This window comes from Siniperca chuatsi, linkage group LG1 (assembly GCF_020085105.1).
Source record: "Siniperca chuatsi isolate FFG_IHB_CAS linkage group LG1, ASM2008510v1, whole genome shotgun sequence".
NCBI classification, from domain to species: domain Eukaryota; kingdom Metazoa; phylum Chordata; class Actinopteri; order Centrarchiformes; family Sinipercidae; genus Siniperca; species Siniperca chuatsi.
In genome coordinates, this window is record NC_058042.1 from 9,193,332 (window position 1) to 9,215,979 (window position 22,648).

Sequence of the window (22,648 nt, forward strand, 5' to 3'; positions counted from 1 at the left end):
GATGTTCACTTGTTGTAAGAAGGCTGAGATGTTTACAGTGAGATAAAGAATTTGCTCGGGATCATGCAGGGGAGTATGAGCTGGTAAATCTCAGGTGGTGTTTTGATGTTGAGTGAAGAGGAGCTTTATTGGTTTCTGTGCCGTATATGTTTGGGAACATTACCACCATGACCTGTTCTATATAGCTGATAACGTATGTGATTTACTATCTTTACTGATTCCCTGAGGACACATGTATTTGCTTCCCAATCCAAGGGCAAAACAAGATGTACAGCAACTGATTTGTACCAATTAAGTGTACTTACTCAAGGACACTCCAGCAGATAACTGCTGTCTTGAGGACTTGAACCCAGGACTTCTGGATTATGTGACTGTATCCAAAAAACAAAAAAACACCCTGCAATTTCTGACATCCTGCTAGTGTTAGTTTGCCACAATAAAACCAAACAATCAAAACTAAAGTTGTATATTTGTCAATGATTGGCCTGATTGCTGGTGCCTGGTTAGTCTTGGATGGAGAGGGATGGCACAGTTGATTAGATGTATGTATTTAACTCACAGTAAAATCTCACATAATGGCCGCATCTCAAATACAGTTCACTCAGTGATTCATTAATTCAAAATGTATTGTACTTTATCTTGCTTTCTTGTTATTAGACAGCTGGTAATTAATCTAGAGAATCTATTAGAAATAAAGGCCTCTCTCTGATGACAGTCTATCTTAAATAAAGGCCTGGTTCTCTTTTTTTCTTTCTTACAACATTTCATACTGTTGAGGATACAATGATAAAGTCCTGGCCTTATTTCCATTGTTGTCCCTGGTGTTAACCAAGTCTAGCAACCTTTATCAAGACAGAGACAAGAATTCAATGTCTGAAATTATGAAATATTAGAAAATGGGGAAAAAAAACAAAAACAAAACAAAATAAACTAGAAAAAGCTGAGGTACATAAAAGCCCCAGCAACAATATGACATTTTATGGTACTTGCCTATACAGTTTACTCTTGTGATGAGTGCCACACTACACATGACAGTTATTTAAAGAGGGAGGAGGAGCATATGTGCTAAACTGTACAGGAAATAGTCAAAGTCAACATACATTTACACTGTACTATACGTGAGTGTCAAGAATTACAGCTGCTTGTTCATTATGAAATAGGTGCTTTGTGAACTTTGTGTGCTGTGTGTTGTTGGATGGATTTTGGTGTGATTGCCAGAACATACAGCAATTCTGAATTCATTTTCAGCCAAGATATTTTGTGGACTTTGGTAATGCAAATGGAGTTAGAAAGATTTAATTTACTGTCTAATTTAAAAAAACTTGATTATGTAACTTTTCATTCCCATATTTTATGTAAATGTACATAAATCTAAACACATAATAAATCTGTCTCACGCACTTTACAATTCACTCACTGGCAATTACCACAGATCACAAACCAAATTCTCACAAAAACAGCCTTCTCTCTGGTTGTGCTTCATGTCATGTTATTACAGAAAGTTTAAAAAAAAACTTTCACTTATATAAAAATGTTAGGAATAATGGACTCCAAAATAACAACAATTAATCAACTAATTGATTACTTGACAGACAGAAAATGAATCAGCAACCATTTAGATAATCAATTAATTGTTTCAATCATATTTCAAGTAAAAATGTCAAATATATTCTGATTCCTGCCTCTAAAATGATGAGGATTTTATGCTTTTCCTTGTCATATATGGTAGTAAACTGTATATCTTTGGGTTTTAGACTATTAGCTGGATGAAACAAGCAATGTCAAAGCAAAATGATTTATCAATGAATCAAGAAAATAATCGGCAGATTAATCGATAACGAAAATACTTGTTAGTTGCTGCCTTACTCCAAAATCTAATCAAATCATCCACTTTAGAAAGGCATCCTGTTCTGTAGGTATAATGTTTGTATCAGGTATCATTAGTGAATAAGTTATTAAGTTAACAGTGTAACTGACAGGCAGATGGTACCATGTTGACATGATGCATGTCCTGGCACCAAAGCAAACTGTATATAGAGCTGAGATAGATAGTATTTTTCCCTGGGCCTTTAAAAATAAACTGAAGGCAAATATGACTATGACCTACTGGCCTCAATAGGCAGTAAAAAAATTCTTAACAATGAAACCCAGATGTCTAGTTTTCAAAGAGGTTTCCAAGATTTAATATACAAAAATAAAATCATGGACTGACTCATCTTTGATGGAAGTAATGTTCTAAACTCTTGATTAGACTGACATTTTTTACCACATTGTATGAATATCACAGCAATCTTCCCATGTAACAAGATATTATGAATGAAACGTTCATCAAATGCGAAATGGGCTTGCATCCTTTTACTGAAGATATGGCAATTAAAGTGGTCATTTTATGCTCATTTTCAGGTTCATAATTTTATTTTGGGATTGTACCAGAATAGGTTGACATGGTTTAATTTTCAAAAAACACTATATATTTACTCATACTGCACATTGCTGCAGCACCTCTTCTCACCCTGTTTCTTGAACGCTCCATTTTAGCTACCAAGTGATGCATCTCACTTCTGTACGATCTTTGCTGGGAGTTGCACATGCGCAGTACCTAGGTAAGGACTACTAGCCAATAAGAAGCACAGTAGGGCGGGTCCTGACAAACAAGGTAGTGTGATCCAAAACATAGCCGGATCAACTGGTAACTAGACATATCAAGTAATTAAAACAACTTTTAAAATCACATGAAAAGACTCAGTATCTGCAACGCTAACATTGTTATCCGCAGTGAAATCAACAGACAACACATGTAGCATGTAAACAAATGTACACACATGCACATAATATCCTTTTGCTAGACAAATACAGCCATTGTGGATGTACTTTCTATTCATCTTTTGCTGGGATCCAGCCGAACTATTGTCGGCTATTTCTGGCCTCCACTCTAAGTAGCTTGGTTTGAGGGCGTGCCACACTAGCCGCTAGGTGTGCATTATGACACGTGTTACATAGTGACATAGATAAGTTACGGAAGTAAAGGCTGGGCCACAATCGAGCTGTTTTCAGGCAGTTCAGGAGCAGAGTTTTCTGTAGGAGAGGGTTACTGTCTTTGGGCCTTTTTCACTTTGCAAACCTATCACAGGCACAAAAAAGATATATAACAAAATAAAGGAAAGGGAAAAAGCATAATATGACCACTTTAAATCATGTATAATGCATGGTCACCACAATGAAATCCTTAATGAGGACAGAGGTATAGTTCTCTGTGGCGGATGGATAATGATGGGGATGAGACTGGAGTTCAACCAGTGAGGTCGCCATGGTAATGAAGGAGTAGCTGGTGCAGGCAAGACTGTTGATCAGTTTAGACTGGCAGGGCTAAACTGTGGGCTGTCTAACCTTTATCCCACAAACTGATAAGACTCCCTCCATGGGAGAGAGATAATAACTACGTTTACATTCACACAAGAAACCAGGATACTGTGAGAAATCAGGTTAAGGCAGGAAAACACATTTACATGCACCACAATTCCTCGGTTACTGTCAACCTGAATGTACATGCAGCTGGTCAGAAACCACATTTCTTTTCAACCCCTCCACCACATTTGTGAGCCAAGGCTGTAATATTTGAAGTTTATGATGGTGATATATGGTGCTGCAGCTTTATAGCATTTGGATTGATGTTACAGTGTAACACTGGCTCTGTAGTGAAAGAGCACACAGTTTTCTTCTTAGTGTGCATATGTGCAATACAGTATAGAGCTTCCTTAAATCAAGCTACATTATACATCTTACAGTATACTTCATACAATACTTAGTGTATGAGGTGTTGGGAAATGCAAATAAAACAAATACAAATTCAGATATTTTACGTCAACAGAGAGCCAAGAGAACTGCAGACAAAACTACCTATCAAGAATCAACAAATCCACTGCTTATTAAAGGCTCTAAAATTTGGGGACTTGGTAAGTCTTAAAATATAGTACAGATTGTGAATACCGTCAAAACTAAATTGCTGCCTGATGCTGAAAGCATCCAAAAGTTGTTTAGAATGAGGGAAAGCCAACATGAGAGGAATATGCAGGTTGAAGTAACAAAAGGTCAGAACTAGTCTACAAAAGTAATTTTCTTACAGTTGAAGGGGTGAATTTATGGAAGAGTTGTAGTGAGGAACTGAAAATGTGCAGCAGACTTTGTTTAGTTTAAAAAAATAAAGTGTTTAAAAATGATACATAACTATAAAAATTCATGATCAGAATGTCAGCATTAGTGTGGTAGGGATAGTGTAAATTTTAGTCTGATGTTACTTTTTGACATCAAATAGGTTTTGTATTCTAAAAACGGCAGGTGCAATAAGCTGTAGCCTCAACCTACACCTTTTTGATCTATTGAAAATCTTTAAGCTGTCAGTATGCTTCAACAGAAGGGCTTGTTGGATGGTTGAACACCTTTTGAAACCCCCTCCTTTCTGATGTTGAACTTGGGGGGGAGGCTGCATCCAACAATTTCTGTAATTTTCCCAAACCGACATTCACACACACTTCACGCAGTGATTGGCAGCTGTGTAGAGGTGAGAAACTAAGCAGGTGTTTAACTTCTCTTACTTCATTCTTTACACAACTTTTTTGTCACTTTAGATGTGTATAGACGAGTGCAACACTATGAAAATGTCTGAAAATGTGCGCCGTTATATCCATATTTAAAAGGATTATAATGTCTCGTCCCTCTCTACGACAAGTGGCATAAACCTTATGCTATGTTGTATTGCTTTCTACTGTTTTTTTGGCATTTCCTTTTTTAATTTCTCTCTTTTTTCTTTAATACCAAAATATTTGTGTAATTACTTACAGATCAAAACTTTCACATGTGTCTGAATTTTACAAATAACCTACTGTTCAGCTGTGGAAACAGACTTACTCTGACTTATTTATTCCAATTTTAGATGCAAGGAGGCACCGAACAAGTAATAATCTTTCCTTTCACCGCACTGTCTTAAGTCTGTCATGCACATCCACTCTTGTAAAAACCCTGTTAGAATCCTGGTTAAGCACAGACACGGCCAACAAATCAGCTTTCTCCTGCAAAAAAGAAATCTAGCAAACCAGAGAGCAAGTGGGGGAAGGGAGTCAGAAAAAATTAGAGTGAAGGAGAGAGAAAGGGGAGGCAAGGCAACAGGAGAAGCAACATCAATGGGGGAGAGAGAAAGAGAAAGAGAGAGGAGAGAGGGACTGAGCAGTAATCAGAAGATCAGAGAGAAATAAACAAGCAAGGGGAGACAGAGTCTGTGAAAGAGTGTGATCAGGGAGTGATGGGACTACAGTTGTCTTAAAGAAAGAGAAAAAAATTTCCCAGCCTGCCCATGAGGGGGAATTACAATTAATCAAGTAGTTTCATTACTGCCCTCCATTATTATTAGAATAAAGAGGGTCATCACATCCAAGCTGCAGCTGAGTTTCATTTTTGAAGCAAATTCAAATTTTCAGCTTTGTGAAACGATGTGCACCATCTTCCTCTGGGTTTTTCCTCCTCCCAGTCATCCTTTCGCTCTCTCTGCTTCTCTGAGAACAATACGATCAACATGCATTATTTATTGGAAAGTACGTTTGTGTTTTGAAAGAACTGTGTGCGCAGACGAGTGTGTGCGTGTATCAATGTGTGTGAGAATGATGTGAATGTGCGATTCAGATTCAAATTAGGGGAGGGTGTGTTCTGCGGGCACAGGTGTACGCCTGTGTGATTTCATCACTTTGCATGCAAATTTTAACCGAGGATGGCCACGAAGACAGAGTGAGGATGGAAGACAGAGGGAAAGAGAGAGGAGGCAGAGAGAGATGGAACATGTGCAGGAAATGGATAGAGTGAGAAAGGGAGAGGGAAGAGGAGAAAGATGGTGTGATGACAGAGCTGCAGGCGCTGTGTTTGTACATGCATCTGCAGGCAAATTAATCACGAGATGGTCTCTTACTCCATTAAAATGCTAATGTAGGAAAATCTAGACATTTCCATATATTTGCAATATATCCCAGAGCCCAAGGAATGTTATTATGCTAAATGCAGGCTGGGTGCTGGATGCACACCTAATATAACGACAAATCTGACCAAGATAAAGCCAATTAAAAGTCTCTTGAGTAGTGAATTAAAGGGCAAACTGGATACAAGACATGGTGCTTAAATGCATATGGAAGCAAATAAGTGTCATTAATATTTTGAACTTGTGAAATGATGTTCAAAAATAATTTCACAGCCTGCATGCACATATCTGAAAGTGTGAAATAGTGTGAAAAATCTCACTAATTTAAGTTTGTGAATGTGTAAGAAAGTTTTGCAGCTGTAGAAATATTTAGTGCATGTGTGAAAATGTTTTGTGCACACACATTCACATGGGAACACAGATGAGTTTTGTTCAGGAAGTTAAGACGTGATTATGTTATGCAGAGCCAGTGCAGAACTGTTTTCTCAGCAGTGCTGCAGAGTGATGGCTCAACCACTATACTCATAAATGCCTGGGCTCGCATTACTCACCTAATGTAGTATTCTAGGAGACACATGACTTTGTGTAGATATATGCAGTACTGTCAACATATATTGTTGATGGTCTACATGCAGTGATTAATTTATATTCAGTGGCTCCACACTGATGTAAAATTGGTCTCACAGCTATAAATATATACGTACAATGGGAGTATAATGACAATTCATCATGTGGCAGGATTGCTCTGCGAATCCAAAGCAAATTCCAGCATATAAGTTCGTATGTAACAATATAATATCCATTATTCACCCCTAATGAATACTGAAACTTATCCAGTGGCTGAATGTCACTCCCAAAATTATCTTCAGATCCACAAAAATGGAAATAAACACCAAGTACTAGCACTAGGCTATCAGGTAAGGTCTTTGAAGTAGTACAAGAGAATCTGAGATGGCAAATTCTTCTGCTATTTTTTTTTTTTAGATGAAGGATGGCTAAGGCACCCCATTAATATTTTTACTTACACCTCTTGGGAACAAACTGTGGCCTCTGTCTATTCGGAATCTCTTGTGGGAATCTGAAAATTACATTTTTTGCAGTAACATTTCTGTGCCCTGTCAACGCATTAGCAGGCAGCACAACACCAGCACTGGCAGGGAGCCTCTCCACAACAGAGAGGCAAATGTCAATGTTTTCTGTGACTGCTGCCATGATTATTACGGAAAAAATATAGTGATATAAATATCCACAACCTTGCAGACCTGCATTTTCACATTCATTGGATGGTTTGACAGTGAAGATACAGACAGGAAACATATGGAGAGAGAGAGGCATGAGGTGCACTAAAGTTCCCTAGTCATTTGCAGTTACTGTATATGGTATGTGTCTAGGCCAACAGGATGCTCCACAACCTTCCATTTCATAGTGTTTTCTTGCATTTCTAGACATCGAATTTGGCATATTAAGCAGCCGTGTAAATTCTGGTTTTGTGAAGCTACAAAAAACAAATGTATCTTAGTCATACACTTTTTTTAACACCAAATTATAAATAAAAAATGGTGCTAGTCTGTTGAAAATTGAAACCAGGTTTGACTCAATGAATTATTACTCACTAGAAAATTCTTGCTACCAGCTAGTCTGACAGACACTCCATTCAACACTAACTAATTTATTATACCCTGCAGTGTGATGATATATTGTGCAAACATAGTGCATATATAGTAATTAACTATATCCATCTACCATCATTCCCCTTAAATCCAACACCAACTCACAGTCACCCCTGCCCTCACCTAGACTGGTTGGCTTGATGAGCTCGTCCAGCATGTCGTAGAAGGGCAGCCTCTGGAGCTTGACATCTGGGTGGACTGGGTGCAGCGTGGCCGAGGTGGACAGGTGGTGCGTCAGCCCGGTTAACTCGTGTTTCCCTGGGCCGAGCAGTGAGAGGGGCAGTAAGGCAGCGGGCGATGGGGCTCCACCGTGACCGGCGTGACCCTCATATGCCAGCTGTGTCAGGCCAGCAGGCAGTGCGGCGCCCCCTCCTCCAACCACTCCAGCTGTGGCAGGGTGGTGTGGTCCGGGCATGGCCAGCTCTGAGTGGGATATCATTTTGGCAGGGAAACGTCGTCGGTAGAGCTCTTTGATCTTCATATGCACAGCGGGGCTGCAGCCGGCCTTCAGCAGATGCAGTGCCTTGGTCAACAGCTCGTGCTTGCGTCCGTGCTTGTTGCGCCCAGCGTAGCCCAGCAACACCTGCAGCTCCGACACCCGCAGGCTCATCACCATTTGCTGTGATGGAGAAGGGGATGAGAAGGAGGTTGAGAAATACAAATAATTTAAATGGGTGAGTTATATAAAAATTCATCCTCTGTACAGTTGTCATGAATGGGGAAATTGGCTATAGAGACTAAAACCATTTTTTGTATCAGGCTGGAAACATGTTTATTTCTGCTATAAATGTGGGCATTTTTACATGGGGGTCTATGGGGATTGACTCGCTTTTGGAGGAACTGCAGTTTTTGGCTCTTCCACGTTGGCTTCATTTTTCAGCCCTGTAGGTTGCTGCTTGGGCTTGGGATGAAAAAAATCCTCTAATTATTATAAACCACTGTGCTGTGTTTTAGCGTCTGATAAGCCTTCAAACTCTTGAATCTGTTACTCAAACTGGACTTCCTTGCTTGTATTTCATTGTCACACCGGTACCTCAGGCAACACACCCCCTCACAACACAGTCCCTTAAAAATGCAGCGCTGTTTCAATCTTTTCAGTGGTGAAGAAGTTTTCAGTTTACCAGTCTTCACTTCAGCCCTAATCTACGGTCATAACCTTCGGACAGTTACTAAAAGGATGAGAGTGTAAAGTGGTAGAAAGGTTTCTCTACAGGGTGTAACTCTATGGGAGTGAGTGAAGAAGAATAGGAGAATATCTGAATCAAGCCACTGCCAGTGGACTCAAAAGCTGGGACAGAGATGTGTGAATTTCAACGTTATTCTCATTTTGCCTTGGAACACTTGGGGATTCATCAGGAACAAGCATGGGGAAGTTACCGTGGAAAAAGACATTTGGCTGCTCTGCTAGCCCTTCTGCCACTGTCAACCTGACGAGGTATGAAAATAAATGGACGGATTGAATTTTAAGTGCATAATTGGATGATTTGCCTCTCAGCAATGCCAAAGGCTGTGCTAAGTCTCTCCCTACATTAAGATACCTTAGCTCGGCACAGCTGGCACTTTGTCTCCAGATGTTTAAAAAAAAAAAAAAAAACCTACACACACACTGTAGAGATTTCCTCCTGGCAGAAGAGCAGTTCACTGCACTACAGTGCATACTATAAAAGTCTCAGTATTAGAACAGCTTAATTTCCTGAACTGTGTATGAGAACCTGTCAGCTGGATCAGCACCTGTCCAAATATTATAGACATCACTGACACAAGAAGCAGTGCACTCTATGCAGTGCAGATGTTTTTGTCTGTGTTGAAGTGAGAAAAAACTTTAACCAACAAAGGATTTTCCCTGGCTCAACGTGAGGTTGAGGCTGTACCTCCCAGGGGTAGTGGGATGGAGTAGCTGCAGCAAGAGCCTGGGAAAAAGTGTTGCCTGCACTGACTTCCGGTTTAGCTTCAGGTTGGCCCAAACTAAAGTAAGCGCTAGCAGCTCTTCATCTAACCAGACTAATTGTCCAAATGTATATGTAGACTAACTTCAGGTAAAACTTAAAGAAAAACAAAACAAGTTATACCCTCAGTGACTGTAACTCAGCAGCTGTTTAAATGTAAAGGCCATAATCAATTATCATCTGGAGCTGAAGCACCAAATGCTGCAATTCCATTACTCAGCTCTGGTGATCAAAAAACAAGCTTAGATTTAGATAAGAGAGAAAAACAACTGCGCTTATAGTGACATGTACAGTAACTAAAAATAAATAATCAAAAACTAAACATCAGCTCATTTATATTGAAAGGTGCCCTTGAGCAAGGTACTTTTCATTGTTTGCTCCAGATGACTGAGGACACTGGGCAGATCCCAGGTGTGAATTTAAGTGCTTGAATCTGAAGCACGACACAGCTGAAGTTTTAATGCACTCAAAACATCACCTCAAAAAACACAGATTTTAAAAACTTAGCTGGCCTGAAAGAGAAGAACCTGAGATCTGGAAAAGTATTTTTAGGTTAGGCTGTATTTTCTTAGAATCAGAAGCATTGTGATTACTAATCATCGGCTACATGCAGTATTTTAATCTTAGCATTTGTTTGAGGCTTCAGATACTGAGCAAAATATAAGAAAAATAAACCAATACTTTCTTTAATTATATATCTTGTTTCCATTGTTTCCATTCCACAAGCTCTTTATTTTAAGGCGGAGGTGGGTGAAAAACAGCTCATTAACTAGCATCCATCACTAGCATCCATTAACCATGTGGACAGAACAATGGCAAATTATAGATATAAGACCGACCTTAAAGAAAGCCAATCTTAACAGCATTACACAAGCTATAAAAATGGACATGTAACTGTATATGCACGTTGGAATCTGCTCTGTCTTTTAATGTAAACTAATACACACACAAACACACACTGTGTAGACTTGTAAGAACAAACCTCCACCCTTCATCTCCTTTAATGACAGAAGCAGGGATTTAAAAAAAAAAAAAAAAATCACAGATGCACAAAAACAAACAGCGCTTAAATGACAAAGCACACAGGGCTGTTAGTGTCCATTGTTTCCTAATCAATTTTATACATACACACAGTTATTATTGTAGTGTCCATACAACGGATTACACCTTTAAGCCTTCAAGATTTTATTTTTGTTTCTTATAACATTTTTCTTGGGTTGCATTAGGGTTTTGCATTTAATTGACATTTAAAATGACATACATGACTGCTGTAGGCTATGTTTTGTGACCTAACCATAGCAGCGACATTTTAGGCTTGAAAAAAAAGAGAGAGAAAAAACCCACTTAGATGCACCAATATCACTTTTTCATTGCTGGAACTGTTTATATTACTTCATTCATAGGAGTTAAAATTCAAACAATAAAGTTAATGCATAATAATCTGAAAATGCATATCTAATCTGCATTTCAAATTTAGCATACATAATCGTGGAAAGAAATACCCCTTAGCTCACTTATTAGCTTTTGTTTTACTTCCTCTAAGCACTTTTATACAGGAATACATCAAAGTCAGTATGTTATTTGTAATGTTGAAGAGGACAGTACTGAAGCTCATTCTACTGCTGTCCTACTTTGCTCATATCATAACATCTTACAGTACTACTTTTATTTTAACATGAGTTGCTCAGGTGCAAAAAAAACCTCTCACTCTGGTCCAACCACAGCACTGTATTGTATCATTAAAACTGACGTATTAACGGTAGTTTGGAAAGGAACTGAAACCTCCAAAGCGCTGCAGCTTATTGTAAAACTTGTTCCACTTTTTCATATAGCTTTCAGTGCCCGCAAGTGCAGCAAACCAATATGTGCTTCATATAACAACACAACACTTGAAACATCTAAAACCAACCAAAATATTTTCTGGTCCAATGTTGGGCAATATTTATTCTTTTTCATTGATCAAATAGTGAAATTAGAGACCGATAAATAGTTTCACGATGATAGGAGAGATGAATTACAAACAGGCACGATCAGAAATTTCTTTTCACTATTTGTCAATTCAGTTGCAGCTTTATTGGTATGGGAAAAAGATGTTAACATTGAAAAAGAATGTGTGAAATAAAAACAAACAGAAAAAATGTGCTATTAGAATATATACAGATAAGTAAGATAATATAGTAATAATAATTTTAAAAAATTGACTTGCGGTTAAAAATACAAATACAAGTGAAAACTACATAAACGTTGCAACATTTTTTTTAATGAATGTATATGTGTGTGTGTGTGTGTGTGTGTGAGTGTAGGTCATTCACTGTCCCTCAGGTTGTGGCATGTTTATACATATTGGGCAGCAAGATCGGGCCTGCCTCATTCTCCTATATTAGTATTTTTAATTTTGAGAGGTAATTTAGCTCTTTGAAATCTGAGTTGAACTTGTTAAAGTAAATGTTTCTTATTTTACTGAATATTGTACATTGTAGGAGGAAGTGTCACTGACACTTAGCCAAATGTCTAAAGCTAATAGATAATTACAAAAGCATATTTCAGGATGCTGTTCTGTGGTGATCAAAGATGAAGGAAAAAAAACTACAGAAAAAATGTGTCTTGATAGTCTTTCAGCCCGTTTCCACTACAGGAACTTCTCAAAAAGTAACGTAACATGTAGCTATTGTCACAGGTTCTGCTTTTGTGTCCGCTGTTCTCCACCCACTTGCCTTGGGAGAATTTGCCGCTTTTCTTGGTCTTATGTGATAGTAAACTGAATATCTTTAGGTTTTGAAGTATCGTTCAGACAAAACAAGCAATGTGATGATGTTGCCTTGGGCTACGGGAAATTGTGATGGGCACTTTTCACATCTGATACACCAAAACATCAACAGAGAAAATAATTAATCCGTAATGAAAATAAATGTTAGTTGCAACCCTAGATACAACACACAGGCAGACAGTGCAGGAAAACTATAGAAAAATGAAGGATCACAATGTGAAGTGGAGCAAACTGAAAAACTATGAGATGGTTCGACATGCTGGACGTTCTTTGGGCCACTGACCACCTTTCGTCATCCCTAGCAGTGCTAAGGTCCAGTTCTCTGGTGGCGTATAAACCTGTAGCTCATTTTCATATTAATGTGAATGAAATCAGTAACAAATATCAGCGCCACTTCTTCCATTGTTATCAGTTCTACAACGTCCCACTTCACTTGCCTACCAAACAGCACATTAAAATGATGAGGTCGGTCCCGCTGTAGCCCTTTGTTATACAAACGTACCCTTTTGTGAAGTACAGTGGAACAGCAATAAAGAACCCAGTACCAAACCCTCACATGTAGGGCTGCAACTAGCAAGTATGTTCATTATTGATTATTTTCTTGATTAATCTATTAATCCTTTAGCCTATATGTCAGAGAAACGAACAAAAATGTCCATGACAAGTTCCCAGAGACCAAGGTGACTTCTTCAAATGTTTTGTTTTGTCCAACCAACAGGCCAAAACTATATTCAGTTTACTATCACAGAAGAATAATACCAACCAAACCAAACTGATGCTGAAACCAGAGACTGCTGTTTACAGACCAAACACTGCATCTTGGGTACTACTACCACATATGCATAGCCACGCACAAACACACACACGCACATAGATACTAACAATGTGCCCGATGTATACAACATATGTATACAACATCCAGACACAATTACCAGTCAGGACATAGATCTGTCCTTGTCCTTTGTCATTACAGACACACGGTAAAGGCACATTCATGGAGAAAAAAAAAAAACATCAGGAGGCAGACCCCCATTTGTGAAAGTAATTCTGATGCCTTCGGTCTGAACGACACTGCAGTTATAAAAACACATCAGTCAAACACAGACGGCTTTTAGAGCAGGACGAGGAAGCTCGATCGCAGGTGCAGCATGCAGGCAGCAGCTGTCTTGTCTCTGGATTTTCAACATTTAGAGATATTGTTTAACAGAACAATAATCTTAATAATTCAATAATATTCTGTTTAGTATCCCTAGACTTGGACAGCACACGCACGCACACACACACACACACACACACACACACACACACACTGTATTGGTTCAGCCAAGAAATTCTCCTGCTGGCGACATAAATGACCAGTTCCATGAAATATGCATGTGGTAGAGAAGAGGGGTGTGTAAAAAAAAATGATGACACTGGCTGCCCACCATTTCACACACACACACACACATATATACACTCACATACACACCATAACACAAAAACACAAGCCAAGCCCCCCACCCACTCTACAAAGCAAACACACACAAACGAGAGACAGATACACACAAACACTGGCTCACATAAACGTGACACACACACACACACACACACACACGCTCTTTCACCACACTGCGGATGTGTAACATTCCTCTGGCTTAAAAAAAATAAAAAAGGAAAACAAATAGAGGACAGAAAACAGTGGAGCGGGTGGTGCTGGAGGAGAGATAGATGAACAGCTCACAGCTTGTATCTCCTCTTTCCTTTCTCTTTTCTGTCCTCCTCTCCACCAGTCAATCATTCTCCTTCCCAGGACAGGTGGCCCCCTAAACTCCTCCATCTTCCTGGTCAACGGAGGGGGTTTCCGAAGCTATCCAACCATCCGACAAGAATTTCTGACGGAGTATATATGCAGCTTAACAGTTCAAAACCAAGAGATGTTCAGTTTACAATCATATAAGACAAAGAAAAGCTGCAAATCCTCACATTTAAGAAGGTGGAATCAGCAAATGTTTGGCACTTTTGCTTGAAAATGATTCAAACGATGAATCAGTTATTAAAATTGTTGCCTACCCAAGAACAGCTATAAACAAGGCATTATTTGCTTATAAATTTGGGTAAAACGTAGTTGTGCTACTACAGCAAATCCTCCTGCACTTCATAACCAAGCAGTGGCCTGATGTATCAACTAACTGGTTTAGTCAAACAACAATGAAATGCTTTAAAGTAATATCAAAAGAGGCATTTTGACATTATAGTATTAATAGCCAAACTGGCAAATGTTGCTTACTGATCATTTTAACTTAATTACTTAAAATGTACTCTTGCTTAATTCTGAAACACAAAAATCAGCATCACCCCATCACCGATTCGACTGAACTGAAAAGCAAGGTATGAACAAAGCATGTTTGTGTGAGAATGTGCTCTATTGTATTGTTTTACTGAAACAACTTGACACGTAGGTGCAAAGGGAAGCTGCAACAAAGGAAGGAGGGTGAAAGAGGGAGAGAGGATACAACACAAAGAGAATAGCTGGTGGTAACAGGGGGAGTTCTTACACACACAACATGGGTTTTTAAAGCCGAAGAGGACATTTTTGCCTTAAATTTACCAGCCTGTGACATTTTGTGCCAATAAACAATATATCTAAATGTGACAGGTTTGGGTGCCAAAGAAAAGATGAGGGTTCACTGTGTCTAACAGAGAGATATTCACGTCAGAATGGAAAGGCCCCTGGAACAACATTTTGACCAACATGTGACACTAAAACTGAAACCCACAAAAAACCCAGAATGATGAAATTCCCTCAGGCAAGTTAACCACTGCACCAAAATTCATTTGGGAAAAAAATAAACACTATAAAAACTGTGCAAAGACAAGTCATTTCACATTTCCCTGTTGAGTTACCGTCTGTTGTCATTTAGCTGTAGTGAGGAAGAAACTCCATAATAGCAGAAGTTAGGAACCTTATGACGCTGGCTTGATGTCAGCTTAAGCCTAATATGTTCACATGATTGGAAAGTAATTAAAACATGCACATTTATCACCACACATTCAAATTCAAAATACACCAAATGACTACTACAGTCTGTATATTTGGGCATATGACATATGCTAATGTTGGATCAGGGATATTATTTTTTAGATAACGACAACTCTGTTAACTACCATACCTGCTCTATAATGTCCTTTATACACCTAATTCTACTTTACATGAAGCATATTGTGCTTCAGCAGCATTAACAGTCCTAAAATTATAGTTCAATTCGAAATTAAAACTGAGAAAGATAGACAGAGAGAAACAATTATAACTCATGTCCCCTTTAACTTTCAGTATCAGGCCTTTTTCAATGCAGGAACTTTTCTAGTAACTGTTTGAGAAACTCAGGAAGTATTACTGCCATGAAAACTGAAACTTGGTTCCTGGGTGGTATTACCTGTCCCCCAAAAAGTCTCCCCTGAGGTCGTTCTTTCTGATGGCTCAGCCACCATTCAGTGTATTATACCAGTTGCTGACTGGTATAATACAAGCCTCAAGACTGCAACAAGCTCTGTGCAGCAGCCATTCAGACCACAAGCAAGCACTTCACTAGTATAGTGAATTATGAATATTAGGACTTGGGATGGGAATTTCTTGTAATGTAATTTAATGTTTTTTGTCTTTATTAGACAGTGTTAGTAGAGAGATGGGAAATGAGGGAGTAAACCACATGCAACAAAAGGTCCGTGGTCGGATTCAAACAGGAAGTTGCGGTTCATGGTAGACATCTTAGTCACGGGGGTGCCCCGTACTTGAACATTCAACAGAGTTTGCAAATGGTCACTTGTCACACAAACTACCTACCTAGATTTAGTAAGAGATTCAAAAGGTTTCAGATTTGATAAAATACAAGGGCTGTATTAAATCACCCAGGCTGATATGTTGGCCGAAATTAGCTTATTGCAGATATATTGGTAACGGTGTATATGTGTCATTTAAGGGATCTGGATCAAAATTGTTTGTTTATGTTATATGTTCATTAAAAAATTACTATTGGCTAACATATTATCATCTTATTTTTAAACGTTAATAAATATTGATAAAAGGTATTGGCCTCAAAAGTCCAGTATCGGTCGGGCTATCGGCTGTAGTCTCTGATTCTGGCCTTTAGTCCACTTTTTTGACATTTCTGACTGTTTTTTTTCTCAAAATGACTTTATTCCTAAATCTTAGTTTTAGTAAGATATGTTTTTCTATCTTTCAACGCTATGCAGCTGTGAAGGTATGACAGCTCCAAATGTTGGATTTTTACCAAAAGACATCACAACTAACCTTTCTAAAAAGTTTTGAGCAAATCCTGCTAACAGACAGAGGGATGAACAGATGGAACAGGATGGAAATAAAACCCCTGTTCAACTCCACAGGCAGAGCAGTAAACATTTAAACACATGGTGGTCCCCGCAAAGGATAATTTCTCACAAAGACAAAAGACACACTTTAAAAACAAACTGACTGAACATAAACTTTACATCTTTGCATCTTTGTGTCTCTGGTCAACCCTGTGCTGACATATAGCTGGCAGATTAGCTCCTTCAAAGCTTTTTAGATGCAAGTGCTGTTTCTGTTTCATGCTGTTTCTCTCTTATGCTTGCTGAGACATGTTGCTTCCTTTTTCCAAAACATCTGTAGCCGACTCCGTGTCCAAACTGGGCCAAAATTTTGAGAAAACATTTCTGGGCCAATGGCACCCAGTCACGAATTAACAAACCCTGAAATCAAGAAGCTCTAACATAGATTTCCATCTCTGTTGTTCCTTCACAGAAAAATCTACATTACAAATTCAACACTTCATAAGAAGCAGCTAATGGTGATGCAGACCAATAAACACCAGGATGTCTGTTGGTCCAATCTTATGCTTTTATTTTGGAAAATTGGATATCCATATTTTCAAGACGACATCCATCCTCAGAAAGCAAAATCTAAGGATGCATCTTTTTTCTCTTACAGTTGTGGCCTTTTGTCCCATACTTACATACCCCAAAAGTAAGGTTTTTCAAAAAACCGTTTTAGTGTGAACAAGGAAACAGAGCTTTTCACAAAACTGTGACCTACTGTAAGCCTGCTCAGATGTGGTCAGGTCTGTATGGCAGTAAAGTTAGGAACCCTCTCTGTTACGACTCATTTTAAAAGGTCAATATAGCCAATCACAGGTTGCACTTATGCGCTGTGATCAAATTACTATTTTATACTGGTGCAGCTGTGTGACAATAGAAACAAAAACAGTCAATTTGATCAACAAAATTGTGAGTTCAGAGTTGCTGAAAAGCACTCTGTGATGCACAGTTTTGTTGTTTGCTGACCAAAAGAGGAGGAAGAAGATATTTAGCTATATCCTGGAGGAAGATCTTTACAAAAATGACCGCAAAATTGTTTAGGCACTAATAAACAGCTTTTTTATAATTAGCCGGTTTACTGTGGACGTTCTCTTAGTGTTCACTTTCAGCTTGACTTAAATGATGGTAACTTTAGTCTCATCTCTCTCAGTATGTTTGGTAGATTCTTAGAGTCAGACTGGAGTGTAGGGTAATAATTTGTTGTGTCCAGAGCTGGTGAGAATGACTGATGGAGGGATGAAGGGAAGGGGGATGGGGAGAGCGAGAGCAGCTGAGCCTCCAAACCAAATGAAATTCTCCACAGCTCCAGTGAAAACACAGGAGGGAGGGGTAGTGTTAGTTTTTAGCACTTTAAATTCCCATTTCAGTTTTGTTAAAAAAATATAACGTTTGTCAACATGGAAGTACATGAGTCTCCTGGATTATTTAAAGATATTATATCTTTATGTTATGGCCATCAGCTTTAAGTACATAGTCTCCGAGAAATCCATCAGTTTGGTATGGTCGGTGACATTACTTTAAATAAGATACCCATGAGTCTCATCCACCGTTGCTATGGAAACGAAATCAGTCCAAGGCACAAATCAGAGCTGTAACAAATTCAAAATTCTTTGTCATTGCAGTTGGGACCAAAACACTTCCCTGTAGTTGCCAAAATCATCCAAAATTGATCCAGAATCTGAAACTAAACTGAATTTAACTGCTGACTTTTTTACTTAATCTGCCCATTATTTTCTCAATTAATCATTTAACCTGATATGAAATGTTAGAAAACAGTGAAAAATGTTTTCTCTGACCAACAGCCCAAAACCCAAAGATATTTGGTTTAAAATTATATAAAAACAGAAAAAAGCAGCAAATCCTTGCATTTGCGAAGCTGGAACCAGAGAATGTTTATTTGTTTATTTTTCTGTCGATCCTGATTACTCAAATCGACTAAACGTTGCAGCTCTAATTTCCACAAAGCATAATCTTTAACTTCCACTTCCAGTCAGCAAACACATGCGACAACATTTTTAAGCTTGGTAAGTGAATGTTTCTTACCAAAATGCACCTTGGGAGCCATAGTTAACTTCTCTCCTCCTTTATGTACACAGGCTCGTACCTTTTACTTTTTACATCAAGGAATCAGACATACTCTAACACAATTTCTTATATTTTGTACTGATGATCCAAGTAGGAGAGTTTCATGCCCATCAAAGCCTTGTTAGGGCTCCAAATGTCATTTAACATTGTCTATGCAGAAAATTAACGGGACTTTCACTTCAAATAACGCTTCCCACAAAAATAGAGCACTATACTGAAGACAGCTTGTTTCCATGCCGAGGCTATGTGTTATCAGAGAGAGAGAGATTCAGAGTGACACTACTGCATCTGTCAGAGGTTTAGATGTTTTAAAACACCTGCATACACACACAGCTTACTGAAAACATGCAAACCAACTCTTGCATGCTTGGTAGGCTTGTGCCGATTGCCAATCAGATAGACGATTGAAAAGACAAATCGCCAATTGTTTTTTCCCTGCAGATATTAAGGAACTAAATTGTTATAGAAAATAAAAATCTAAAATCTGCACCATACTGTGCATTTACAAGAGATGTTTCTGGTGGAGTGGCATGTCTGTGCGGGTTGATGATGATCACTGTTAATCAGCACAAGTGACATGGCTCCTTAATTTAAAGCAACCAATCCCTTTTGCATCTGCCAATCTGACAAAACCCTGCATCTCCATATGCCTTCTCACCAAAGTTTTGCTCTGCGCACTAATGTCCATAGCATTAATTAACTCATTTTCTGAAAGAAAGCACAGGCTCCAGAACTGAAAGAATGGGTTTTAAGACATATACAGCAAAACTTTTTGTTTTGTAATTGGTGAGACTGAGGAGGAGGAAGGGTATTTGGTCTGGTAGGAACTGCTGTTCAGCCCCCCCCCCCCTCGCTCTGTGTGATCACATATACTGTGTATTAATGAAGGCGACTTCCCAATATTGTTGTTCTCATTTACATATTTTTTCTGTTTCTATTGTCAGATGTCAGAAGAAGTGTGACATTTGATCACAGCTCATAAATACTACCTTAACCAGCAGTCATTACCAAGCTGTTGCGCTGCAGATAAAATCATTATTTTATCATTACACTGACAAAATTAACAAAAAAACAGCTGCGCTGTGAGACTGGCTATTTAGACATTTAAAATAAGTGATCACAGAGACATTTAGATATGATGAAAGGAAACAGGCAGCACGGAGGCCTGTTTGATGAGGAGAGGCAGGTTGGAACTGGCCAGTGGCTGAGCCGCCTTATTTTATCTGTCAGGAGAAACACTGGCCTCCAAAACTGCAGACTGGCTGGCAATGAGCTCTTGTTCCTGATCAGTACAGGTTACCAGCTCCACACACTTCTGTTATGCTTTATTTTCCAGTATTCATCTTTTATTTACCTTGTTATTTTGATGTTCCACCATTTTTCTGCTGTCATCTACTTCATCTACTGTTCTTTTTTGCAGTTGTGTCTTTGCTTGTCATCTTGATTTTTTTTTTTTTTTGAGCCAAGATATTTATTAGCCTTTTTATTTTTCTACCTCACCTGAGAAGACTACCGGCTAAAGCCCAAACACTATACTGGCTATAAAAGGAAGTGGAGCACACTGACTGATTTGCAGCCTTTAAGTGTGCAAACAGATTTTTTTCCCCTTGTAAGTTTGATGTCCTCGAACTGAGAAGCATCTGATTCAGCTGCATATTGCATATACGAACATTGTTTCTACACTGACTATAATGAGCTAATTTTATCATAAACCAGATGTATCATTTTTCCATTCATCCTTCCTTCAATTATATGAAGTTTGCCAGTACCGTATGCTGAAAAGCCCCACACCATGATGTTTCTACCTCCCAACTTCACTGTTGGTATGGTGTTTTTGGGGGTGATCTGCAGTGCCATTTCTCCTACAAACATGGTGTGTATTATGGCATCCAAAGAGTTCAATTTTGGTCTCGTCTGACCAGACTATATTCTCCCATCATGTCACAGGCTTGTCCAAATGTTGTGCAGCAAACTTTAAACGAGCTTCAACATGCTTTTTCTTCAGTAATGGAGTCTTGCGTGGTGAGCGTGCATACAAGCCATGGCGGATGAGTGCATTACTTATCGTTTTCTTTGAAACAATTGTACCTGCTGATTCCAGGTCCTTCTGAAGCTGCCCACAAGTGGTCCTCGGCTCTTGAACAACTCTTCTGATAATTATTTTCACTCCTCAGTCAGCAATCTTGCGAGGAGCACCTGGTCGTGGCCGGTTTATGGTGTAATGATGTTCTTTCCACTTCCGGATTATGGCCCCAACAGTGCTCACTGGAACATTCAGAAGTTTTGAAATCCTTCTGTAACCAATGCCATCAGTATGTTTTGCAACAATAAGGTTGCGAAGGTCTTGAGAAAGCTCTTTGCTTTTACCCATCATGAGATGTTTCTTCTGTGACACCTTGGTAATGAGACTCCTTTTTATAGGCCATCAGTTGGGACTGAACCAGCTGATATTAATTTGCACTGACAAGGGGCAGGATTGCTTCTTTTTGCACCTCCCTTTCTTCATGTGTTCAATACTTTTTCCCTGTGTCATTTAATTGGTAGCACAATTAATTATTGTGTCGCGAAAAATGGTGACGTGTTCAATACTTATTCTACCTGCTGTATGTCCTCCAATAAAAAAACAAACAATGTAGGCCTCCACATAAACAGTACAGAAATGCTACAGATATGTATTGAAAAGGCATTTTTAATTAGAGTTTAATCTGTTGACACAAGTATTGGCTCAGTATAGTTTATTATAGTTCAGAGTTCTATTTTTATTATCTCGACTTTGATATTGTTTTGTTGTACAATTGCTGTTGTTTATAGTTGTTATTAAGTATAAATTATTTTCCAGTAAAGTTTAGTGTTTAAATGTAGTTACATTTGCTGTTAGTGTTACGTTTTGACACGTTTATTTTTCAATGCTGAATAATAATAACATCAATTATGGTTCTGTTCTATTCAAGTGTCTCAGTAATGGCAGTGTGAGCCAGCAATACCAGGAAACTGAAGCAGCTAAATGGAATTCAAATATCATTCATTTTATTATTTACACCTGTGGTTTTCCTACTGTGACATGTTAAAATGTCTTCAGTGAAAAAGGTCTATTATTGAATTTGTGCATGTTTATCTTAAATTTAATCACACACAATCAGCAAACACACAAGCAAACTTTAACAGGGGAAACGTGTGGGGAAAAGTGCTAACAGGAAATTCACAAATGTTCAAAGCACCCGCACAAATACAAATACTAAATATTTCATGGTTATCATGAGAGGTGCTGAAGCAACTGGGCTCACATGCAGAGGGCGGTCACAAAGATGGAGCATGTATGCCACAGATCTGGCACACAAAGAGTTAGCATGCGAGGGTGAACATGTTCACACACACACATACACACACACACACACACACACACACACACACAAAGCGCCAGGACCCACGCACAACACGAGAGATCACCAAGCTCGCAGTGATCGCATGTGCTTGCCAAATGGCTGGTGTTTGTGCAAAACCTCAAATGCACCGTTCAGTCACATGACAATCATATGACATGCACACAATGACACTTTCTGCATGTGTATGTGAATAAATCTGCAAATAAGCTGAAATGCCAAAACTACCTGAAAAGCTTCCTTTTCACAAGGCTGACAGAGCTACAAGATGAAAAGATTTTTGATAATGATGATTAACTCTACCTTTGCTTAGAAAAAATCCTTATTGGTTGCAAGATTGAAATGGCCTGGTACAAATTTAGCCTGCGCAGGAGGACAAATTTAGGCTAGCCTTTTTTCCATTGCCTGAGGCAACACAGTACACATAAATATTTTCCTCCCCTCATGACGACACTGAGAAGTAATGCGGTGAAACAGGAGTCTCTAGA

At 38.7% G+C, this 22,648-nt stretch overlaps 1 protein-coding gene across 3 annotated transcripts in view; it reads right to left on the reverse strand.

The window, feature by feature from the left end:
- The window catches only part of LOC122882059 (E3 SUMO-protein ligase PIAS1-like), a 60,135-nt gene that overhangs the window by 23,571 nt on the left and 13,916 nt on the right, over window positions 1-22,648 (reverse strand). For 2 of the 3 annotated variants that reach the window (XM_044209470.1, XM_044211087.1), the window contains exon 2: window positions 7,753-8,248. In XM_044209470.1, the coding sequence (XP_044065405.1) occupies window positions 7,753-8,248 (496 nt within the window). Of the gene's footprint in view, window positions 1-7,752; window positions 8,249-20,868; window positions 21,203-22,648 lie in introns of those variants that run through there. The other variant, XM_044210275.1, reaches the window with a different exon arrangement.